Source organism: Tachypleus tridentatus, chromosome 4 (assembly GCF_004210375.1).
Source record: "Tachypleus tridentatus isolate NWPU-2018 chromosome 4, ASM421037v1, whole genome shotgun sequence".
Lineage (NCBI taxonomy): Eukaryota > Metazoa > Arthropoda > Merostomata > Xiphosura > Limulidae > Tachypleus > Tachypleus tridentatus.
Window position 1 is genome coordinate 95,925,277 of NC_134828.1, and position 19,892 is coordinate 95,945,168.

General features: G+C 33.1%; 1 protein-coding gene across 1 annotated transcript; it reads left to right on the top strand.

Annotated features, from left to right (window-relative positions):
- Positions 1–1,397: 1,397 nt before the first annotated feature.
- LOC143248169 (hyaluronidase-1-like) lies at positions 1,398–13,817 on the top strand (the record flags this gene model as incomplete). Its single annotated transcript, XM_076496601.1, has 5 exons — positions 1,398–1,595; positions 6,036–6,280; positions 8,506–8,658; positions 11,355–11,559; positions 13,376–13,817. Coding segments are annotated over 5 exons (1,113 nt in total), but the record flags the coding sequence as incomplete, so codon positions are not given.
- Between the last annotated feature and the right edge of the window lie 6,075 nt (positions 13,818–19,892).

Below are 19,892 nucleotides of genomic sequence, written 5' to 3' on the forward strand. Positions count from 1 at the left end.
ATTCTTTTATTGATTTTATAGTGAAATATATTTTTGTTAAGAAAGAAAACTCTGTGTGTCGATATTCAAGGCCCGGCATGGCCAAGCGTGTTAAGGCGTGCGACTCGTAATCTGAGGGTCGCGGGTTCGCATCCCGGTCGCGCCAAACATGCTCGCCCTTTCACCCGTGGGGGCGTTATAATGTTACGGTCAATCCCACTATTAAAATGCTGTATTATCGTATCCAAATCGTTTATAGAAAGATCAAATCTCCAGAAACGAACACTTAAACCAACAACTATACGAGGATAAACAATCAATAAATTATGCGAGGTTACTCTAATTTTCGTGGGCTCGAATCCTGTCACACAAAACATGTTCATCCTTTCAAGCGTGTGACTGTTATAAAGTTTCATTCAATCCCACAATTCGTTGGTAAAAGAGTAGCCGATAAGTTGGCGGTGAGATGTAATGAGATAATTGCCTTCCCTCTAGTCTTACACTACGAAATTAGGGACGACTAGCGCAGATAGCCCTCGAGTAGACTTGGGTGAAATTCAAAATAAACAATGCTATAATTTAACCCTTGAAGCTTCATAGTTAGTTGCAATATGAAATACGTTAAGTTTGAATCAGGTAACAAAACTCGCATTATTATATTATATATGTCCTCTACAACAGTTTATGATTATCTAAGACACGTGTTCCTAATCTTATTTCATTGCGAGCCCACTATCATCAACCAACTGTTTGTTTCTCAAAGCTCAAGGTTGGTTTTAGAAGTTTTCATGTTCTACTTGATATTAGAATATTCTTAAAAACAATTATACATAAAAGAACTGGAAGAGTAAAATATTACCATTTATTAATAGTACACATACGAGAGATATTTGCGCTCGCCATAAAAATCTTATATTTATTGTGTTTTAACCAAATTAGATGAACTTCTTATCTTAAATTTGTGTACTTCAGACATTTTACTTCCAACTGTCATATATTTTTTAACATTTTCATCAGTTCATAATAAGTAACCATTCTGCAACGGAACTCAATAAAGTTAGAGTAATTGTACATTTAACAAAACATATTGAAGGGCGGGGTTAAGCAATGAGTCATGCGAAGCTCCCATTTGTTGGAGATGGTGTACTGAATCAAAACAAGCTGTCTTTCAATAACACCTGTTACATTAATCCTATATATCCTGTAGTAATCGACCATTCACAGGCATTAGGCAAGATAAAAGCTTTCACACCTAGCAAGTGTGGCATTCGTTCAGACTAAGTAATTCCTAGTCGAAAATAAAAAAAAAACAACTATTTCTATAAAATGCAGATAAAGCTTTCCTTGATTTGTTGTCTCACGTTTATATTACTCATAAGTCTTGATGAATACGCTGCCGAAGAAGATGTAAACTTTAAAGTTTTTGGAATGTTCCCTCTTATAAATGTTCAAACAAATATGGAATAAATGTCACCGACTCACTAAGAAAGTTTGGGGTGCTTGTGAATACTGAAGAGAAGTTCAGGGGAGACTCTATTACAATATTTTATGCAAAGGATCTTGGGCTTTATCCAAGGATTGAAGAAGGTTCGTACATTAATGGCGGACACCCTCAGGTATGTTTTATTTACTGATGTGAGAAATAAATAATCACTTCCTGGTTATCATTAGCATAAAGTTTTGTAGAAAGTATTTTCTGATAAGAAACATTGCGTAATAGAACTTAAGTAAGATGATAATTTTAGTTAAATGAGTTAAGTTAATGAAAATAAAATAGATAAATATGTATTCTCAAGACGGCTGGTACAGGTATTAGCACTTTAATTAAAATAAAGTATATAATAACGAATAACCCATTGATACACACCCTAAGCAAGCAATTTGCAATCCTTATAGAATTCACTATCACGAAAACTAATTTTATGTTCAATGATTTAAACTACCTACAAATAAATGGCCTTAATGTATTTCTATATAATTATCAATATATTACTAGGAAATTATTTTATGTTTTTAAGTTGCTCTCAATGTTTTTATGACACAGATTGAAACATCAGCGATCTATTCGGCCTTACACACACCACTATACTAATATGTTGACGATACAACTACTGGATTCACATTTACAGAACACATACTTAGTTTTTTCCAACCGTATTAAATCTTTACACCTCAACATTAAGTTCTCCTCTGAACAGGATAAAACAAACCTAATAGAATTTCTCAACCTGAAGATCACAAGAACCTATACACAATTCAAAACAGAAATCCATAGAAAAATCATACATACTGGACTATACCTTCCCTGGGACTCTGCACATAAAACAAAACAAAAACTTAACATATTAAGTAAGAAACCAAATAAACAGAGCCACAAAACTATGCTTACCTGATAAAATTAACGATGAAATGAACCAAATAGAATCACACTTCAGCAACATTAATAAAATTCCTCCAAAAACCGTTGAAAAAATTTATACGGACATACCTAGATCAAGAACACAATCAAAAACAAACAAATAGTGATAAATTCCAAAATACGACAAATTGCAAAACATTACACTGCTACATGTCGTATATTCCCGACATCAGCAAAAACATAACCAAAATTTGGAAAAAATCTTTTAACGAAACACAAATTCCAGTAAACACCAAATTTATTCAAAAGCCAGGTACGAAACTAAAGTCCATACTATGTAAAAACTACACTGACAAACACAAAGCCAACATAATTTATAAAATACAATGCAACAACAGCCACGACTTCTAAATTGGAGAAACAAGCACAAAAATGGAAACCAGATTTAAAGAAAACAAAAACACCTACATATGTCTTTGAACCCTGCAAATCATATAAACACAACATAACCACAGAAAACATCCAGATACTAAATAGGGAAACAAATATAAACCAACGCAAAGTCAAAGAAGCCCTACTAATACAACAGCTAAAACCAATATAAAGAAACATCTTTATACCCATAATAGTAATAACCTAAAATATAACTGCAACGCCTCCTGCAATCCCATACTCATTACACTCTCGTCCCTAAGACATGATCTTGGCAACTGTCCTTTGCAAACTCTCCTTATTACCCCGAAGATGACCTAAGGAGGTCGTAACGTTGTTCTGTACTTTATTTTAATCAAAGTTCTGATACCAATATCAGCCGCCTTGAGAATATATTTTTACTTCAAGTGGGTTTCTCGCCATCACGGAATATATAAATATATGTATTGCTATTTCCTTGATATAATTTATTTAAGTTATTCAATACTTTGGGAAGGTTGACATGCATCCTGCTAGTACAGGGGTATGTCTTCGGATTTACAATGCTACAATCAGCGGTTCGATTCCTCTCGGTGGGCTGAGCATCTAGCACTTTGTTTTCTTGCTATAAGAAAACACAATTGTTTAGGTTTGCTTTCTTCTACACTTATTTTTGAATATATATATTGATGATCAATATGTATAAATATATTTTAAAAAATTAAAATACTTGATAAGAATATCAATGTAAATATTTTTGATAAATAAAAATATTTTCCCTTTCCACTTTATGATTTACCCTCTTTTAATAGTAATGTACCATACCCTTCTGTTGTAAGCTTTATAACTTCGCAATTATTCAGACATTGTAAAATTTGTAATAAATTACAATATTTTATCAGTAATACTGACATACTGATACAAGAATTAGTAGTTAATGGATTTAGTGAAGAAACTTTAAATAATATTATTAAACTATTCTGTAACAAATATAAGAATGTATTAAATAAATATAAAGAAATAAAATTAAAGGAAATTTTACTTAGCATTTTTTAATAACTACTTTTAGTTATGAATAAGGTCATTTAACAACTTGGCACTACTTTATGTGGATGTACACCTTGCTGCATATTATAAAGACTTGTTAGAACATTATAGTCACAGTTGGGTTGGTGAATGGGTGGTGGTTGGGAACTATATTAAATTGTTTGGGTATCTGGATGGGATGCTTCTTGCGGGTACAGTTTGTTTGCTGTGCTGTTAGTTAGCGGCGTTCTATCATAATGGGGACTGGAATGCTAACTTTAAGACGTGAGTTTTCAAGTTACTTACCCCCAGATTGTAGTACCTTTTATATTTATGTTTTCTTCTTTACTTGAGAGAGCAGTTATCTTCCCACACCTGTTTGCAGGCAGTGAAGGGTGATACAGATGTGGCATGTAGGGGGCTTGAGCACCCACATCTCGCTCTCCTAATTTCTGTTTCTATATCTATTGCTTTTCCTTTGCTTTTTATGTGGGGCTGCCAAATGGAGGTTAGGACTGATAGACGGTATATCTTCGCCGTGATGTGGGTCATACTTAATCAGTCGTCTCTAAAACCTACGATTCATTTTATAGTCCCTAATTATAATTTATACCTCGAGATCTTTTCAGTTAGTGCAGCGTTGTTGTTTTTTTGTTTAGTTAATTTTTCGGCGTGTTGTTTAAGTTATAACAAACTAATATAATTAGTCAGAGGTTTGGATTTGCTGTTTTTAATGCAATCTTTCCTTGTGCTTTTGCTTATTTAACGTCATTAAAATGTTTTATTTTCACTAAAAAATAAATATGTATCTATATATATTTATACATACACTCGTACAAGGTGTCTCAAAAGTCCTAAATTCCCTATTGTTGTGAAGTAGCTGTGAATTATCGAAAATCTGGTGACGTAATACAGTGTTTAGAGATATTGAGGACATTTCTTTTTACTTTACATGGTGTACTGACATGAAGGTGGATATGAAATTCAATAAAATACTATTTGTGAAATTATCGCTTTAAAGTAAAATACTTTGATAGTTAAAGCGCACACAGATATTGCTCCATGATTATTTTATACATTGTTTTTCTCATGTTTTTTATATATTTTTTGAAAACCAAAAATTATTCGCTTTAATACAGGGCTAATTATATATAGGATGTGCACAAAAAAGTGCCCTTTCCTTGTAAATATTGTTATTTTTTTTAAAGTAGTTGACAAGATATATTTTCAATATTATCTCGAATCTTAAGTTTAATACTGGTTTAGCAAGTTCCTGAAATTTTCATGACTTTAGGTACATTTTCTTGCAAAACGTATTGTACACCTGTTGTAGTTTATTTGATGTTTTTATTTCAATTACTCTATATATTTGATCAATCACGTTTATTGGTAATAACCGAACGTAAAAATTAAACTCAGAACAACACAAACCAGTTACACGAGTTAAGATACAGCTGACAATTTTCTGGATTTCAGTACTGCTTCACATGAAAGTGTCATGCTTTGAATGAGGTTGTGCTGCTATTTCTGAGTGACTGACAGCCATCCTGCTTTGTGTACTTCAAAAAAAGGTCATCTTTCGTGTTTGACTTGCGATCTTTCGTTAATCCATTTAATTCAGCCCGTAAATTTTCAATTCGATTGATATCAAGTGACAGACGTGGCCATTCCTTTACATTAGTTCTCTTATTTTTAAAATATCTCTAAACCATTCCACAACTGCAGAAAAACTTGTGTGACGTTTGTGTAGGATAATTAGAATAAGAAGTTCGAAGACTCTACAGCAGATGTAAAACATTTTTTTATGAAAAAATGTAATTAAAATCATGAAAAGTTCTGGCATTTACAATATCCAGTGTTGGAATTGTGATTTGAGGCCGTGTTTGAACAGGTTTTGTCGAATGTGTTCTAAAATATATAGTTTTACATATTTTTCTGTTATCTAATATAAGATATAACAAATTAGCGACATTGTCAAAGGGACAATTCACCCCCTGTATTTATTAAGAAATAAATAGCTTCAATACTATTATTAACATTACAAAATAATATTGAGCTTAATATAAATCAAGATTTAATTTAAAAAAAAAACTATTCTTAAAGCTTATTATATATACAATATAGACATGTAGAAAAGGAGTATTTAGTAAAGCGATGATATTTTAGATTACGTAACTTCTAAACAGAACAGATAGACGCTGAATAATAAACCACGTAAGTGTTTCTTGTTCTAATTTTAGACTTCGCTATCCTTTTTCAGCTTAGTTATTTGAATAAGCACCTTGAGAAGGCTAAGAATGATATTGAAACAAAAATACCAAGTAAAGATTTTAATGGTCTTGCCGTTATCGACTGGGAATCTTGGAGACCCGTGTGGGAGTTCAACTGGAGCGGTTTTCGGCAGTACCAGAAAATATCACGTGAGCTTGTAAAAGAACAACATCCAAACTGGTCAGCACAAGAAGTGGACGAGAAAGCTGCAGCTGAATGGGAAGAGGCTGCCAAGTAAGATTAACACTAGTTAACAGTTAATCAACTTGATGTGTCCATCACGGGGAATCGAGTCCCGAATTTAGTATTATAAGTCTGTAAATTTACCACTATCCCACCAAGAGACGTTTATCGAGGATTTACTCAATTTCATAGAACTAATCAGACTGGAATACATTGTCAGTAGTTTTTATTTTTAATACTCAAAATGCCCTTTTCTACTTTTGAGAGTTGTTCACAATCCTAAAGAAAACGAATTTGTTTCCTGTGGGTTTGATGAAGCTGAAAAGTAGTCTTTCTAAACAGACATGAAAATCACAGTCACTAAATTCTCTTTTACGAATGTGGAGGTTCTTGTAGATTCTATTAGTACAAAATTTTATCTCTGCGAGTTTGGAAAGTTAGTTCTGAGAATACTATTATAACTTAATATCACAACTTATAAAATTGGAAAGATGTATCTAACACTGCAGAAAAGCAATATGGACAAGATTTCTTCTCTGTATTTTTAATTATAATTACTTTCTTCTCTTGCTGGTTACATCAAACATGCTCGCTCTTTCAGCCGTGGGGTCGATATAAAGTTATGGTCAATCCCACTATTCATTGGTAAAGGAGTAGTCCAAGAGTTGGCAGTGGGTAGTGATTACTAGGTGATTTCCATTCCAGTCTTACAATGCTAAATTTAGAGACGGCTAGCGCAGATAGCCCTGGTGTAGCTTTGCACGAAATTCAGAAACAGCCTTCTTCTCTTCACTAATTGTGCTTCAATTTATAATTATTTGTTTGTTGGGTTAACTAACTGTTTCATGTTCTTAAATTCAGCCAATAAGAAAAACAAAACTTTTTATTGGCAACAAGTGGCAGTTTACAATTATTTTGAACAGAACACGAAGTTATATTTACTATTCTCGTAAAATGTAAATAAGATTTTATTATCTTTGTCCAATCAATAGATTTCCCTCAATAACCGGTAGTTTTTAAAAGTGCTTGAATAATTAAAGGGCAGATAGAAACTTTTTATAGATAGCATACAAAGACTCTTTTTCTGTAAATATGTGTGTGTGTGAAATAAGCCATATTTTAACCCTCTATTGCACGCATCATGAATGTACAATTCTTACTTAACTGGATCTATAATGCAAAAGAAGTGTTACGAGAAATATATTTTGGTAATTTAGAAAAAGTACGTCACCCAAAGTAACATTATCCAATTGAGAAACCAACAAAAATAGTTTAATTGCTTATTTACATTGTCACCTAGAAGTAATAGCATTAAACTCCTGAATTGAAGCTACTCTTTGTACTAAGCAACAAAAATAGATTTGTTACGTGTGCGGTTGCAATGTGCAATACTGATCGCCAAAACGATCTTAGATATGTGTGTTTTTCGCTTGTGGAAACACTACTGAAACATCTATCAGTTTAAAAGTCAAAGCCAGTGAATAAAACAAAGAGATCGCCAGAATTTTAACATAAAACTCAGAATCACGTTTTTAGAATGACAAACAGCCTTACATGAAAAGAGTACTAGTTCAAATTAAACCTGAGGTGGCTTTACTATAAGAAAAAAGGCCCGGCATGGTCAAGCGCGTTAAAGCGTGCGACTCGTAATCTGAGGGTCGCGGGTTCGCATCCCTGTAGCTCTAAATATGCTCGTCATTTCACCCGTGGGGCGTTATAATGTGACGGTCAATCCCACTATTCGTTGATAAAAGAGTAGCCCAAGAGTTGGCGGTGGGTGGTAATGACTAGCTGCCTTCCCTCTAGTCTTGCATTCCTAAATTAGAGACGGCTAGCACCGATAGCCCTCGAGTAGCTTTGTGCGAAATTCGAAAACAAACAAACAAACTATAAGAAAACATGCATTCAAATCAAACCGAATGTGATTAACATGATCAAGTTTCATTTTATTTAATTATTTCACAACTGAAAACAACTAGTATTCATTACATTTTATGATTCCAGTATTCTTCTTTTGATTATTGCTGTTATTAAGATGTTTTTGTTTAGGAAAACTGAAAACTTCAGTGATATGAACATTTTTATCTACAATATTTACCGTTAAACGTTCAAAACAATTAAAAGTTCTGTTCAGAGAAAATCTCAAATTAATTTTGAATATACAACTCAGCTTATGTTACTGAACTGGGTAGTGTATTTATAAGGTCGTGTTTGTGTATTATTGTGGAGCAGATTTGGTTTTTATTAATACATTTCCTTGTTATAAAAAAAAATAGGGTTTGGATGCTTGATACGTTGCTGATGGGTAAAACTGAACGCCCTCTTGGTGAATGGTGCTACTATTTATTTCCTGACTGTTACAATTATAATGGAAAAGACCAGCCACATCAATACTTTTGCTCGGAAAATATAAAAGCTGGGAATAACAAGTAAGTGTAATGCCTATATTAAAATATTTACGTAAGAATATCTATTACAACTTTTTATATGTCATTTTGTTGTTTAATTAAATAACTTGCTCGAAGACACGTTGTTAATCGTTAACTAGATAATACAACTATGACTATCTTTTGAAAACTGTATTGTTGTAACTGTGGCTATTCTTTCAGAACTGGATTGTTGCAGCTGTGAGTATCCTTTCAGAATAGAAAAATATTATATTTTGAATGTTTCTTGGACAACTTAAAGAAGAATTATTTGACAAGTTGTGACTTAGAAACAATTCACTTGAAGATTGGGGTTAAAGAACTAATTTTGCAGTTTATGAACTTAATGAATTAGTGTTATTACTACATTTCTGATAAAAAGAATTAGTTCACAAATGGTGATTATTAACGAACTCAAATAAGAGCTTGCTACATTTGTAATCTGCATTATGATACCTGTTATTCTGAGCAATTAATATAAAGTTTACCCTATATATATACAATTGACAGATTATTATTAACAAAATTAATTCGGTTAACATATACATAAATTATTTTAATCTATTCATTCACAAGAATAGTTAGGAATAATAAGTAACTGTGATTTTAAAAGGTGTATCAATTTTATTAACTATTCTAATTACCTAAAATATAGTACTAAATTAAGTGAGAAAGCTATCTGCTTGTCAGTGTTGTTGTTAAAATGACTGCTAATCTTCACTTTTTCCATACCTAGGAACAATATGTCTTTAAGAATATTGAAGTGTATTTTTATAAATGTTCATGCATATGGTTCATAATGTCCTCGTAAACTGGATGTGAAAACGTTATAAACCTAGGCTGATCTTATAGCTGAGATAAATAGTAGTTTTCTTCTAAGGTTGTTGTTTGCTTGACCTTGTTTGAGTCATTCTCTCCTGGGATGAGGTGTTACTCATTTCGATTGGTGGGACGAGTTAACTATGTGTACGCTTTGTGCTAACTGATTCATTGGTTGGAACTTTGTGTAACTGAGCTTCTTGGTTCAGATATTAAAATTCTCTCTAAAGTGTTGCTACTAATTGAGAATTTTCCAGAAGAGAAAAATATTTTGAGCATACGTTTCAATACCGCTCTGCAGCACGGATTTTGTTTCTTCGTTGTTAAGCACAGTTGTACAGCGGGAGTCCGAATATAGAACTGTAACATTATAAGCCGCCATGCCGACCGAGGAAGGTGAAAAATACTTCTCTTATCATCATTTCATGCAAAGCTATTCGAGGGCTATCTGCGCTAGCTGTCTCTAATTTAGCAGTGTAAGACTAGAGGAAAGGCAAATAGTCATCACCACCCACCATCAACTCTTGGGCTACTCCTCTGCCAACGAATAGTGTGATTGACCGTAACATTATAACGACTACACGGCGGAAAGGGCGAGAATGTTTGGTGTGACGGGGATTAAAACCTGCAACACCCGGATTGCGAGTCGAAAGCCTTAACCCACCAGGTCATGCTGGGCAGTAATTCTGGAATTCGCTTAATAAAGATTGGGTTCTTGAAAGCGACGATTAGAGATTAAAAACCAAATATCAGAAAATAAAAACATAAGTTGAATATGAAGAAGAGTTAAAGTCTTAAAGATCACATTTTTTATGAATATTATTTATCTGGTTAACTGATTCGTTTTCCTCCTTGTCAAACACTCGCCCACATCAATATGTACATCCGGAATATAGATGCAGAACATCCATTTCCACCTAAACGGAGTACGTTTGAAAGTTACATTTTATGTTAATGTAAAATGGTTCAAAATTAAACATACAAATACTGTTAAACTACATATTTTATCAGATCAAGTGGAATAATAACATTTCGGGAATAACGAAAGTCTACTCTAGTGCTCTACATTAATAAATAATAAATATAGAACAAAACATCAAATGCAGGAGACTGATATGACCTTCTGCTTGATTCGCAGTCTGCGGGTTATGAGTTAAAATACCTTCATCCAACAAATTCGTCTTGTAAGCCAATGATCAATATACTGAGGTAATTAACCTGTTTATTCGTTGGTAGAATGTAATCCAAAATTTGGCGGTATTGATTGGGTTTCCTTTTAGTTTATCATATCTAAGTTAGGGCGAGGTGCTCAGATAGACCGCGACATGCTGTGTTCGAAATTACAAACAAATATTAATAAAATATAACTAAAAAATGGCTAACGTAAGCTATTTTGTTACATTATAAAATGATATTACGTATTACAGAGATTATAGATCATAATATCTAATGTATTTAGTAACATTAGGTTTTGGGAGTAAAACAGATAGATAAGCTTTGCCTACTGATTATGCCTAAATTATTTTACAGAATAACTTTTCTCAAAATGAAATCTGCTTAAATTTTCTGGTACAGTTAGCTCAGTATTTTGTAAATTAATTAATAGCAATAGCAATATTCCCAGATTGCCCCTGAAGAAGAGAGATCCACCTTTTGAAAGCGCTCTGGTTATAAAAGTTTCTGTTTCAGTTTTATCAAGACTTTTTGGATCTAAGTGTTTTTAGAACATCGTGAATATTTTAGTTCTGTAAAAACAAACTTAAACCACTTTTATTTTAGTTAAATTGATTATGACTCAAAATTAAAATTAAAATTTAAAAAAGCTAAAAATAATTATTAATTATTGGAGATGTCTAAATTTTAATTATAATTTTTATTAGGTTAAAGTGGCTATGGGAATCGAGCAGTGCCATCTGTCCTTCAATTTATCTTCGCAATTCACAACTCGATGCGCAAAATTTTACACAACGTGTTTGGTTTACCCATGGTCGTTTGGCGGAAGCTTTACGCGTCCGAAGCTCTGATGCTCCTGTTTATCCATACATAAATTACTTTCTGTATGAGAGTCACTCAACTGTACCTGAGGTTAGTTTTCTTTTCGTTCAGTTCTGAATCCAACAACATATTATGTTTGATAAAACATTTCTTAATGTTTTCGAATAGTCAGATGAATCTAGTATAATTCTACATCTCGGCGGATAAGTCCACCCAATCGTCTTAGTATTGCAAAAAAAATGCTGAATTAATACTGGCTGAGTTAATCTAAGGAACAATAAACACATTGTATGTGTGATACACAGTCAATAAAATCTATATTAATATATAAAACACAAACATAGCGTTTGCCCTCTAAGTTTCTTCAAACGCTTCTTTTCAAACGTTTATAAGTCAGGGTCATCCTTTAGACTAACTAAACTGAATATTTCTACATAAAACAAAATTTAACATTTACTTAGAGTGAGTGTTCTCCTTTTTTTCCATATATTTATGGGACTGTGTTCTGTAGGGATTATCTTTACAGCTGGAAAGTATATTGCCTTAATTACAAAAGTAAATGTAGCAATGTTCTTCAATGGCAATAACAGGTGACATGTATTTGAATTTTTTTAAATTTCGCACTAAGCTACACGAGAGCTATCTGTCCCTAATTTAGCAGTGCAAGACTAGAAGGAAGGCAGCTAGTCTTCATCACTCACCGCCAACTCTTGAGCTACTCTTTTACCAAACAACAGTGGGATTAACCGTCACTTATAACGCTCCCACGGCACAAAGAGCGAGCATCTTTGATACGACGGGGATTGAAACCCGCTAGTCGAACGCCCTAACCCACCTGGCCATTTGGAAAATAACACAGGAAGAAAGCTAATATGAAACAAAATCGGCTTAATTGTTTTTGTAATTATGTATGATGCGTGAAACCTACACATACAAACAGAAAAAAGAATAAATTCAGAATAAGTGTCAATACTACAAAGAGCAAAATTATTATGGATTTCTATATCACAAACCAACTACTAAGTGTTTACTATGTGTAAACCATGCTTTATGTGTTAGATTATTTAGCTTAAAACGCTAAAATTCAGGATTCAATACCAGCAGAAATCTGAGATCAAATAACCCATTGCATAGATTTGAGCTTAATAACAAAGAAAGTATGATATACTATGTTCATTTAATCATGTTTCATAACAAATAAGGCCCAGACATGATCTAATGGATATCGCACTAGAACGTGATCCCGAGTTTTCAGTTAGCGTAGTTCAATGATTTGTGGTGGTGGTGTTGTCTTCGCTCAAGCCTTTCATTTCAAAATTATCGATGACTACCACATGCAATCTCAGTGTATCTGGGCCCGAATATGCGAAACATATCAAATCAGTTCAAATAAATTGCTTCACAGTTCATATCCAATGAAACCAACATACTTGAAATGATTGCTGTTACCGTAGGTTTATACGATATAGTGTAGATTCGCTGCAGAGCTGTCAAACTTCAAGGTGGTCCCATCAGTTGTCAGTGAAGAATGGACGTGTGTATAGAGTGTCAAATATTAGAGGAATGAAATGTTATTTAAATTATTTAGTGCAATGACATTCATCTATTAAAACTTACTTCTATTCATTTTTTAATCTATAAATGTGAAATTCAAGATGTAGTTAACTATCAATGTGCTTACAAAATAAAATCTCTTGTTGGGCAGGATGTGATGTACGAATCGCTATGATCTAAAATGTTTTCAAAATCCAAATTTCTAGCCACATAGTTTCATAATCATGAGAGGTTATTGAAAAACATAGATGAGAAAAAGTATATTTATAATTATACTTTGAAAAGTGATTTAGCAGCACATTATAGTGTGTGTATGTTGTGTATATTAATACTGTTCTTATCGTTTCTTTAGGAAGATTTTTACCGAATGATGGCTCAGACAGCAGGCTTGGGTATGGAAGGTGTTGTAGTTTGGGGATCTTCGTCTCATGTTGCCAGTCAAGAAGACTGTAACACATTGGACGAATATGTAACGTCTGTGATTGGTCCAGCAACACAAACAATAACAAAGAACGTCTTAAAATGTGCAGAAACTGTGTGCAAAGGACAGGGTCGCTGCGCCTGGTTGGCCAACCCCTACTCAGGATGGCGAGAATTAACGAATCCAACCGACCCTCACTTTTCGTTTAATGATATAACGTGTACTAATGTTTCTAAACAGTAATTTGTAAACTACAGACTGTAACTGTAGCTCTAATTAAGTATAATTTTATTTGTTAAAGGTCTTTACTTGTACTTGCACCAACCTGAGCACGTTGCTTTAAAATAAACCACTGCTAGTCAGAAAACAAACAGTTATTGATTACTTCATGAGTAATGCTAAACATATTTGATTTTCATGTTCACTATTATCAGAAGATCAAATAAACACCTTGACGTTGAAATGCATTTACCAAAAGTAACAAAATACGTATCAACTGTTTAATGAAATATACAAACCGAGAACAGAATTAAAAAGGCCCTTACGAGCCAGTGGGGAACATTATTGTTGAAAATTATCCAATCCTACTGCTGACTATTGTGATGCTTAAACCTTCTCTACCGAATCAAAAGTGAAATCATTCGAATCTCAGTTGAAAGCTAAACATTAAGAGGTGATACAAGAATGATAATACATTGGCAACTGCTTTGTTAATAATGCTGAGATAATGGCTTTATTGATATATACTAAATTTATTATAGTGGATAAACTTTAATACTTGCTAGTATGAAGACTTGAGGATGTTGTATTACACTTTAAAAGTGATCAATTAACAAACGAAATATTGTCTAGAAGAGATATGTCCAAAACCTCCTTCTTTGGGACATGGCCAGGTAGGTTAAGGCGTTTCACTCGTAATCTAAGGATCGGGGTTCGAATCCCGGTCGCACCATACATGCTCGCCCTTTCAGCCGTTATAATATTACAGTCAATCTCACTATTCGTTGGTAAAAGAGTAGCCCAAGAGTTGATGGTAGGTGATGATGGCTAGCTGCTTTCATTCTAGTTTTAAACTGCTAAATTAGGGACGGCTAGCGCAGATAACTTTTGTGTAGCTTTTTGCGAAATTCAAAACAAATAAACAAGCATCGTAAGTCCGGAGACTTACCGCTTTCCTGCCAGGGGATAACACAGTGAGGAGCAGTGTTTAAACTGCAACCTCTAAATTAGCTCATTAAATATAACAACCACATAAAGAAAATTTTCTATGGGACTGAACAAGAAATGAAATGTTTAAAGATATAATAAACATAATACTCTTGTTTTACGACATATATAATTGACTGTTATGACGCTTTGCTAACAAAAGGCGTTCACACTATAACAGTTGTTCGAACGACGCCATTCTTTTATTGGAAATATAAAATACATCTGGTAAGAAATTTGTCATGCTGTCCAAAATCTTATGAGAACATAATATACTTTGAGTGTTGGTTTTACCGTAACAAATACGGCCTGGCATGGCCAAGCGTGTTAAGGCGTGTGACTCGTAATCTGAGGGTCGCGGGTTCGCATCCCTGTCGCGCCAAACATGCTCGCCCTTTCAGCCGTGGGGGCGTTATAATGTGACAGTCAATCCCACTATTCGTTGGTAAAAGAGTAGCCCAAGAGTTGGCGGTGGATGGTGATGACTAGCTGCCTTCCCTCTAGTCTTGCACTGCTAAATTAGAACGGCTAGCACAGATAGCCCTCTAGTAGCTTTGTGCGAAATTCAAAAACAAAACAAACAAACAAACCGTAATAAATATAATAATAACTTATTGCTGGGTGTTTAGGAATTAGGACAGATTATTTTCACACATTATCTACTATTTTGGAGTATCATCTATATGAATTCTTCCTTAGGTTAAGGGAGTATTAAAATACTACAGAACATTTTACAGCTGAGGTACGTGAGATAAAGAACGTTAATAGGTATCTTAGCAAAGTGGACAACATTAGTAATGAGTTTGTTGTTTCTTTTAAAAAAGTAATTTACAATTTATGTAATGACGGAATGAATGAAATGACTTAGTGTTTCTTAAAAAACTCATTTTAGATGAGTACTGTTGATAAGCATATCGCGATCAGATATCAATCGTTGCTACAGTTAGTAGCTAACATGATCACCATAGTAGTTATTAGTTAGTGAAGAAAAAATTATTTAGATAGTAATTACTAACCACTTTCTATCATAACTTTCAGTGTCCTTCAGTGAAACAGTATAAGTGTACTCACTTAAAACGATTTAAGCCAGCGTTCGATTCCCCACAGTAAACACAACAGATATCCCCGTTTTCTAAAAGAAACATAAGTTTCGGTTATTAGTTTGCTAAAGTTTTCAGGGAAGTTCTGAGAAATGCTATCTGTTTGTTCATAGTGGATGGGTTTACCTTCGTGATGATAATCTGGTGTGACATGATTATGTCACATAATCATAATTAAGCTGATAGTTATAAATAGGGTTTATTAAAATAGTTAATAAACGGCGTTGTTTATTTTTTGTTTGAATAAAAGTGCCATTAAACGTTTCTTTTGAAAAAAAAATAAACAGTTTAGAAGGATCCAAAAATATATAGATTTCAAAACACTTAGATAATTGATGAAATTATTCATTTTCAATAAAATATTTTCTAATTGTTTCTCCACACTAGCCTTTCCCACAGTCAAATATTTCAAAACATATAGGAATATATTATAAATATCAAACATTATTGTAAGTTCATTATTAATACACTATCCTTCAGTTAATATTTTTAGTGCTGTTTACTGGCTATAAAATGTTATTGAAGTGATCTATCGAATTTTGGATCTTAAAAGAGTTTAAAAGTATGAGTATTCAACAGTTTCTTGTTGAATTACTGTTCAATCATCAGTATAAAATGTTAGTAACTAAAGAAATGTTTTCTGAATACTAAACAATAGACTAAAATAGCACTCTTGCTTCATGTACTACAAATTTATAAGTTATGTGCTTAACAATGAACATTTTAAAGCCAAATAAAACCGCTTGAAGGGTGTAACATAAAGTCTTTGGGATGGACAAATGAACTATTACAAATGACTATTTTGTTTCTGACTCGTACTTACAGCCCAATGTGTGTAGTTGTATATATAGAATCGCCGATCATGTAATATACCACATGATTACTTAAATTATACAAAAACATAATAGTAGTCATCATAATGTCAGTATGAGAGAGGGAAAAACAAGGTTAATTAAACTTTCAGAGGGTATTTGATAGTAGGTGCCCATTAAGAAGAAATACCAATATAAATTAAATATAATTTATTTGGCCAACTCTACAAATCTGTCTATCATCCATATCTATCAATGAACAGTCAGAATTGAATATATTTGTCTCTATAAAAAAAGTTGTTGACCCACATCAGCGACTGAAAAAAAGTTTAAAAACTGCTTTGTTTAGATGTAAGCTGAATACAATTGTTCATATACTTATTTTTATTTTACTTATTTGTATTTTTTCTAATTTTTATATCAATATTTTTTAATTTTTATAATATCATTTCTATACGGAAGAGAAGATTTTGTATTTAGATTAGGTGGAATTAAGTTTGATTAGTTTATCTTGTCTCATAGCTTTATCCTATAGTTAGGATTTCAACATACACAAGAGGAGAACTTAGTTTACAATGTAGATGTTTCTTACTTTCGTTTGAAACTTAAATTAATTTTCATATTTCGTAAAATAACATCAGTTGCTGACATAAATAAACAATGTTGTGACAAACTTATTTTAATTTAATTTGACGTTTCCTAGTTTGAGTTTCGCGCAAACCTACAGTGTAAGACTAGAGGGAAGGCACCTAGTCATCCCCATCCACCCCCAACTCTCGGGCTACTATTTTACCAATGGATAGTGGGATTAACTGTTAATTATAACGCCCACACGGTTGAAAGGGCAAGCATGTATGATGTGACGGGGACAATCCCGTTATTTGTTGGTAAAGGAGTAGCCTAAAAGTTGCCGATGATTAGCTGCCTTCCTTTTAGTCTTACAGTACTAAATTGGGGACGGCTAGCGCAGATAGCCTTCGTATAGCTTTTCGCGAAATTCAAAACAGGCCAAAACAAACTGTCGCGATCTATAGTGTTTAACATACCTTGGCTGAATTTTAGTTGAATATAGTTTGAAAGACAGCTTTGTACGTTATTACAAAATATAATAATTGAGGTTTTATAGCAATGTTCATTGCGCTAACTTTGATGTTGAACCACTGTATACAAACATACCATTGAAAGAAACTATGCAGTCAATGGTGATTTAACTTTTAACAACAATTCTGATAACTTGCCCATCTCCAAATCAATATTTTTGGAGTTGATGAGCTTTGAAACTGAGAAATCTCATTTCCCTTTTAATGGTAACCTATGTGATCAAACTGATGGTGTTGTTATGAGTTTTAAATTGTCGGTGTTTCTGTCCAATCTTTTTATTTCTTATCATGAAAAACAATAATTACAAGCTATATACACTGCTGGCCATAATCGTAAAACCAATGAACATAAAAAAAAATATGCATATTGCGTTGTCAGACTTAACAACTTATTTGAGTAGAGTTTCGAAAGATGAAAATATAAGAAAAGGAAAAATAAATAAAAAATGTGTGTAGTGTATATGTAAAATCGGCTGGTATGGATTGAGAAAATTCTATGTAAAGGAGCAAACAACGTTTCGACCTTCTTCGGTCATCATCAGGCTCACAAAAAAAGAAAGAGGTAACTGACCGATGGCTAACCGCATGTTTGAAGGAGGTTGTTTAATTCAGTTTAGAAATATAGAGGGCGTGCTTAGATGTTTGGTTGTATTTATTAATATAGGTATTAAGGTGTTCCTTTATATTGGTTTATTTTGGGCTTGAGTTGCTGTATAAGTAAGGCTTCTTTATGACACAAGTTGAAACACAAGCAATTAACAAAGCATTACATCCACCACTATACTGGTACAGATATGTAGACGACACAAATACGAGATTCACATTTACAGAACGCACACATAATTTTTTCAATCACATAAACTCTATATAATTAACTCTATACATCCCAACATTAACTTCACATATGAACAGCAAGAAAGCAATCACATATCATTTATTAGCCTAAAAATTACAATAACTGATATACAATTTAAAACAGAAATAAATCGAAAAATCACCCATACTGGATTATACATTCCTTGGGATTCAGCACAAGAAACACAACAAAAACTCAACATATAAAGAAACCAAATAAACACAGCCATAAAACTATGCTCACCAGATAAAATTAGCGACAAAATAAAACAATACTTCACTAACATAAACCTTAGAAAACATAATACACACACACCTAGACAAAAAGCAAAATCAACTAACAAAAGTAAATATACCCCACGAATTTAAAAAATCACGAAACTATATACTGCTTCATACCATATATTCTCGACATCAGCAGAAAATTCTTGGTGGCAAATATAAATTATATGCGTATCCACATTTATTTAACTACTAATTTTAAATTATCATTTAACTTTCTTTCAGGTTATTTCACATTGTGACGCATAACATTTGTTATGAAGTTAGTTGAAAGATAATATTGGTTAAAGTTTAATGTGTGTATGAAAACTACTGAGTTTTGGTTATTGTTTAAAGTATTAGGGTTTTACACAGGGCCGAGTTAAGGGCAACTGATGCCCTAAGCGCAGCCCAACAATGGTGCCCCCCCTAGGCCCATCCATTACTTAACTGACAAGACATTAAGACTCAGTAGGTTTCTGAATTTTGCGCAAAGCTACACGAGGGCTATCTGCGTTAGCCGTCCCTAATCTGGCAATGTAAGACAAGAGGGAAGGCAGCTAGTTATCACAATTAACCGCCAACTCTTTTGCCAACGAATAGTTAGATTGACCGTCACATTATAACGCCCCCAGGCTGAAAAGGTGAGCATGTTTGGTGCGATGGGGATGAATCATTAAGTGCTGAAAGTGAAATAAAAGTTTGAACATTTATAACCCATCTTCAGTTTTCGTCCAGTTCAGACCCCACAACTATATTAAATAAAATGTTTTATTTATTTAACAGATTGGGCATGGATCAAAATCAATCAATGACTGAGGCCTTTAATTTAGAAATGATGAGGGAAATCACTTCTTTGATTAATGATAATTAAAACGAATTATTTTTACTGTATATTTGTTTTACGCTGAGTTAACAATTATCACTTTGATGTTAACTTTGATGTTAACAAAAATGAAAAATTTACTCAAAACCCTTTTATTCAAAAAATTCTCCTTTGACGTTAACAATGTATTGCTTTGAACTTAAAACCCTATAAGCAAATTATTTACTCATACCTTAATATTTATTTAAATTTTTTGCTAAGTCTTTGATCAAGTCCTCAAAACTAATA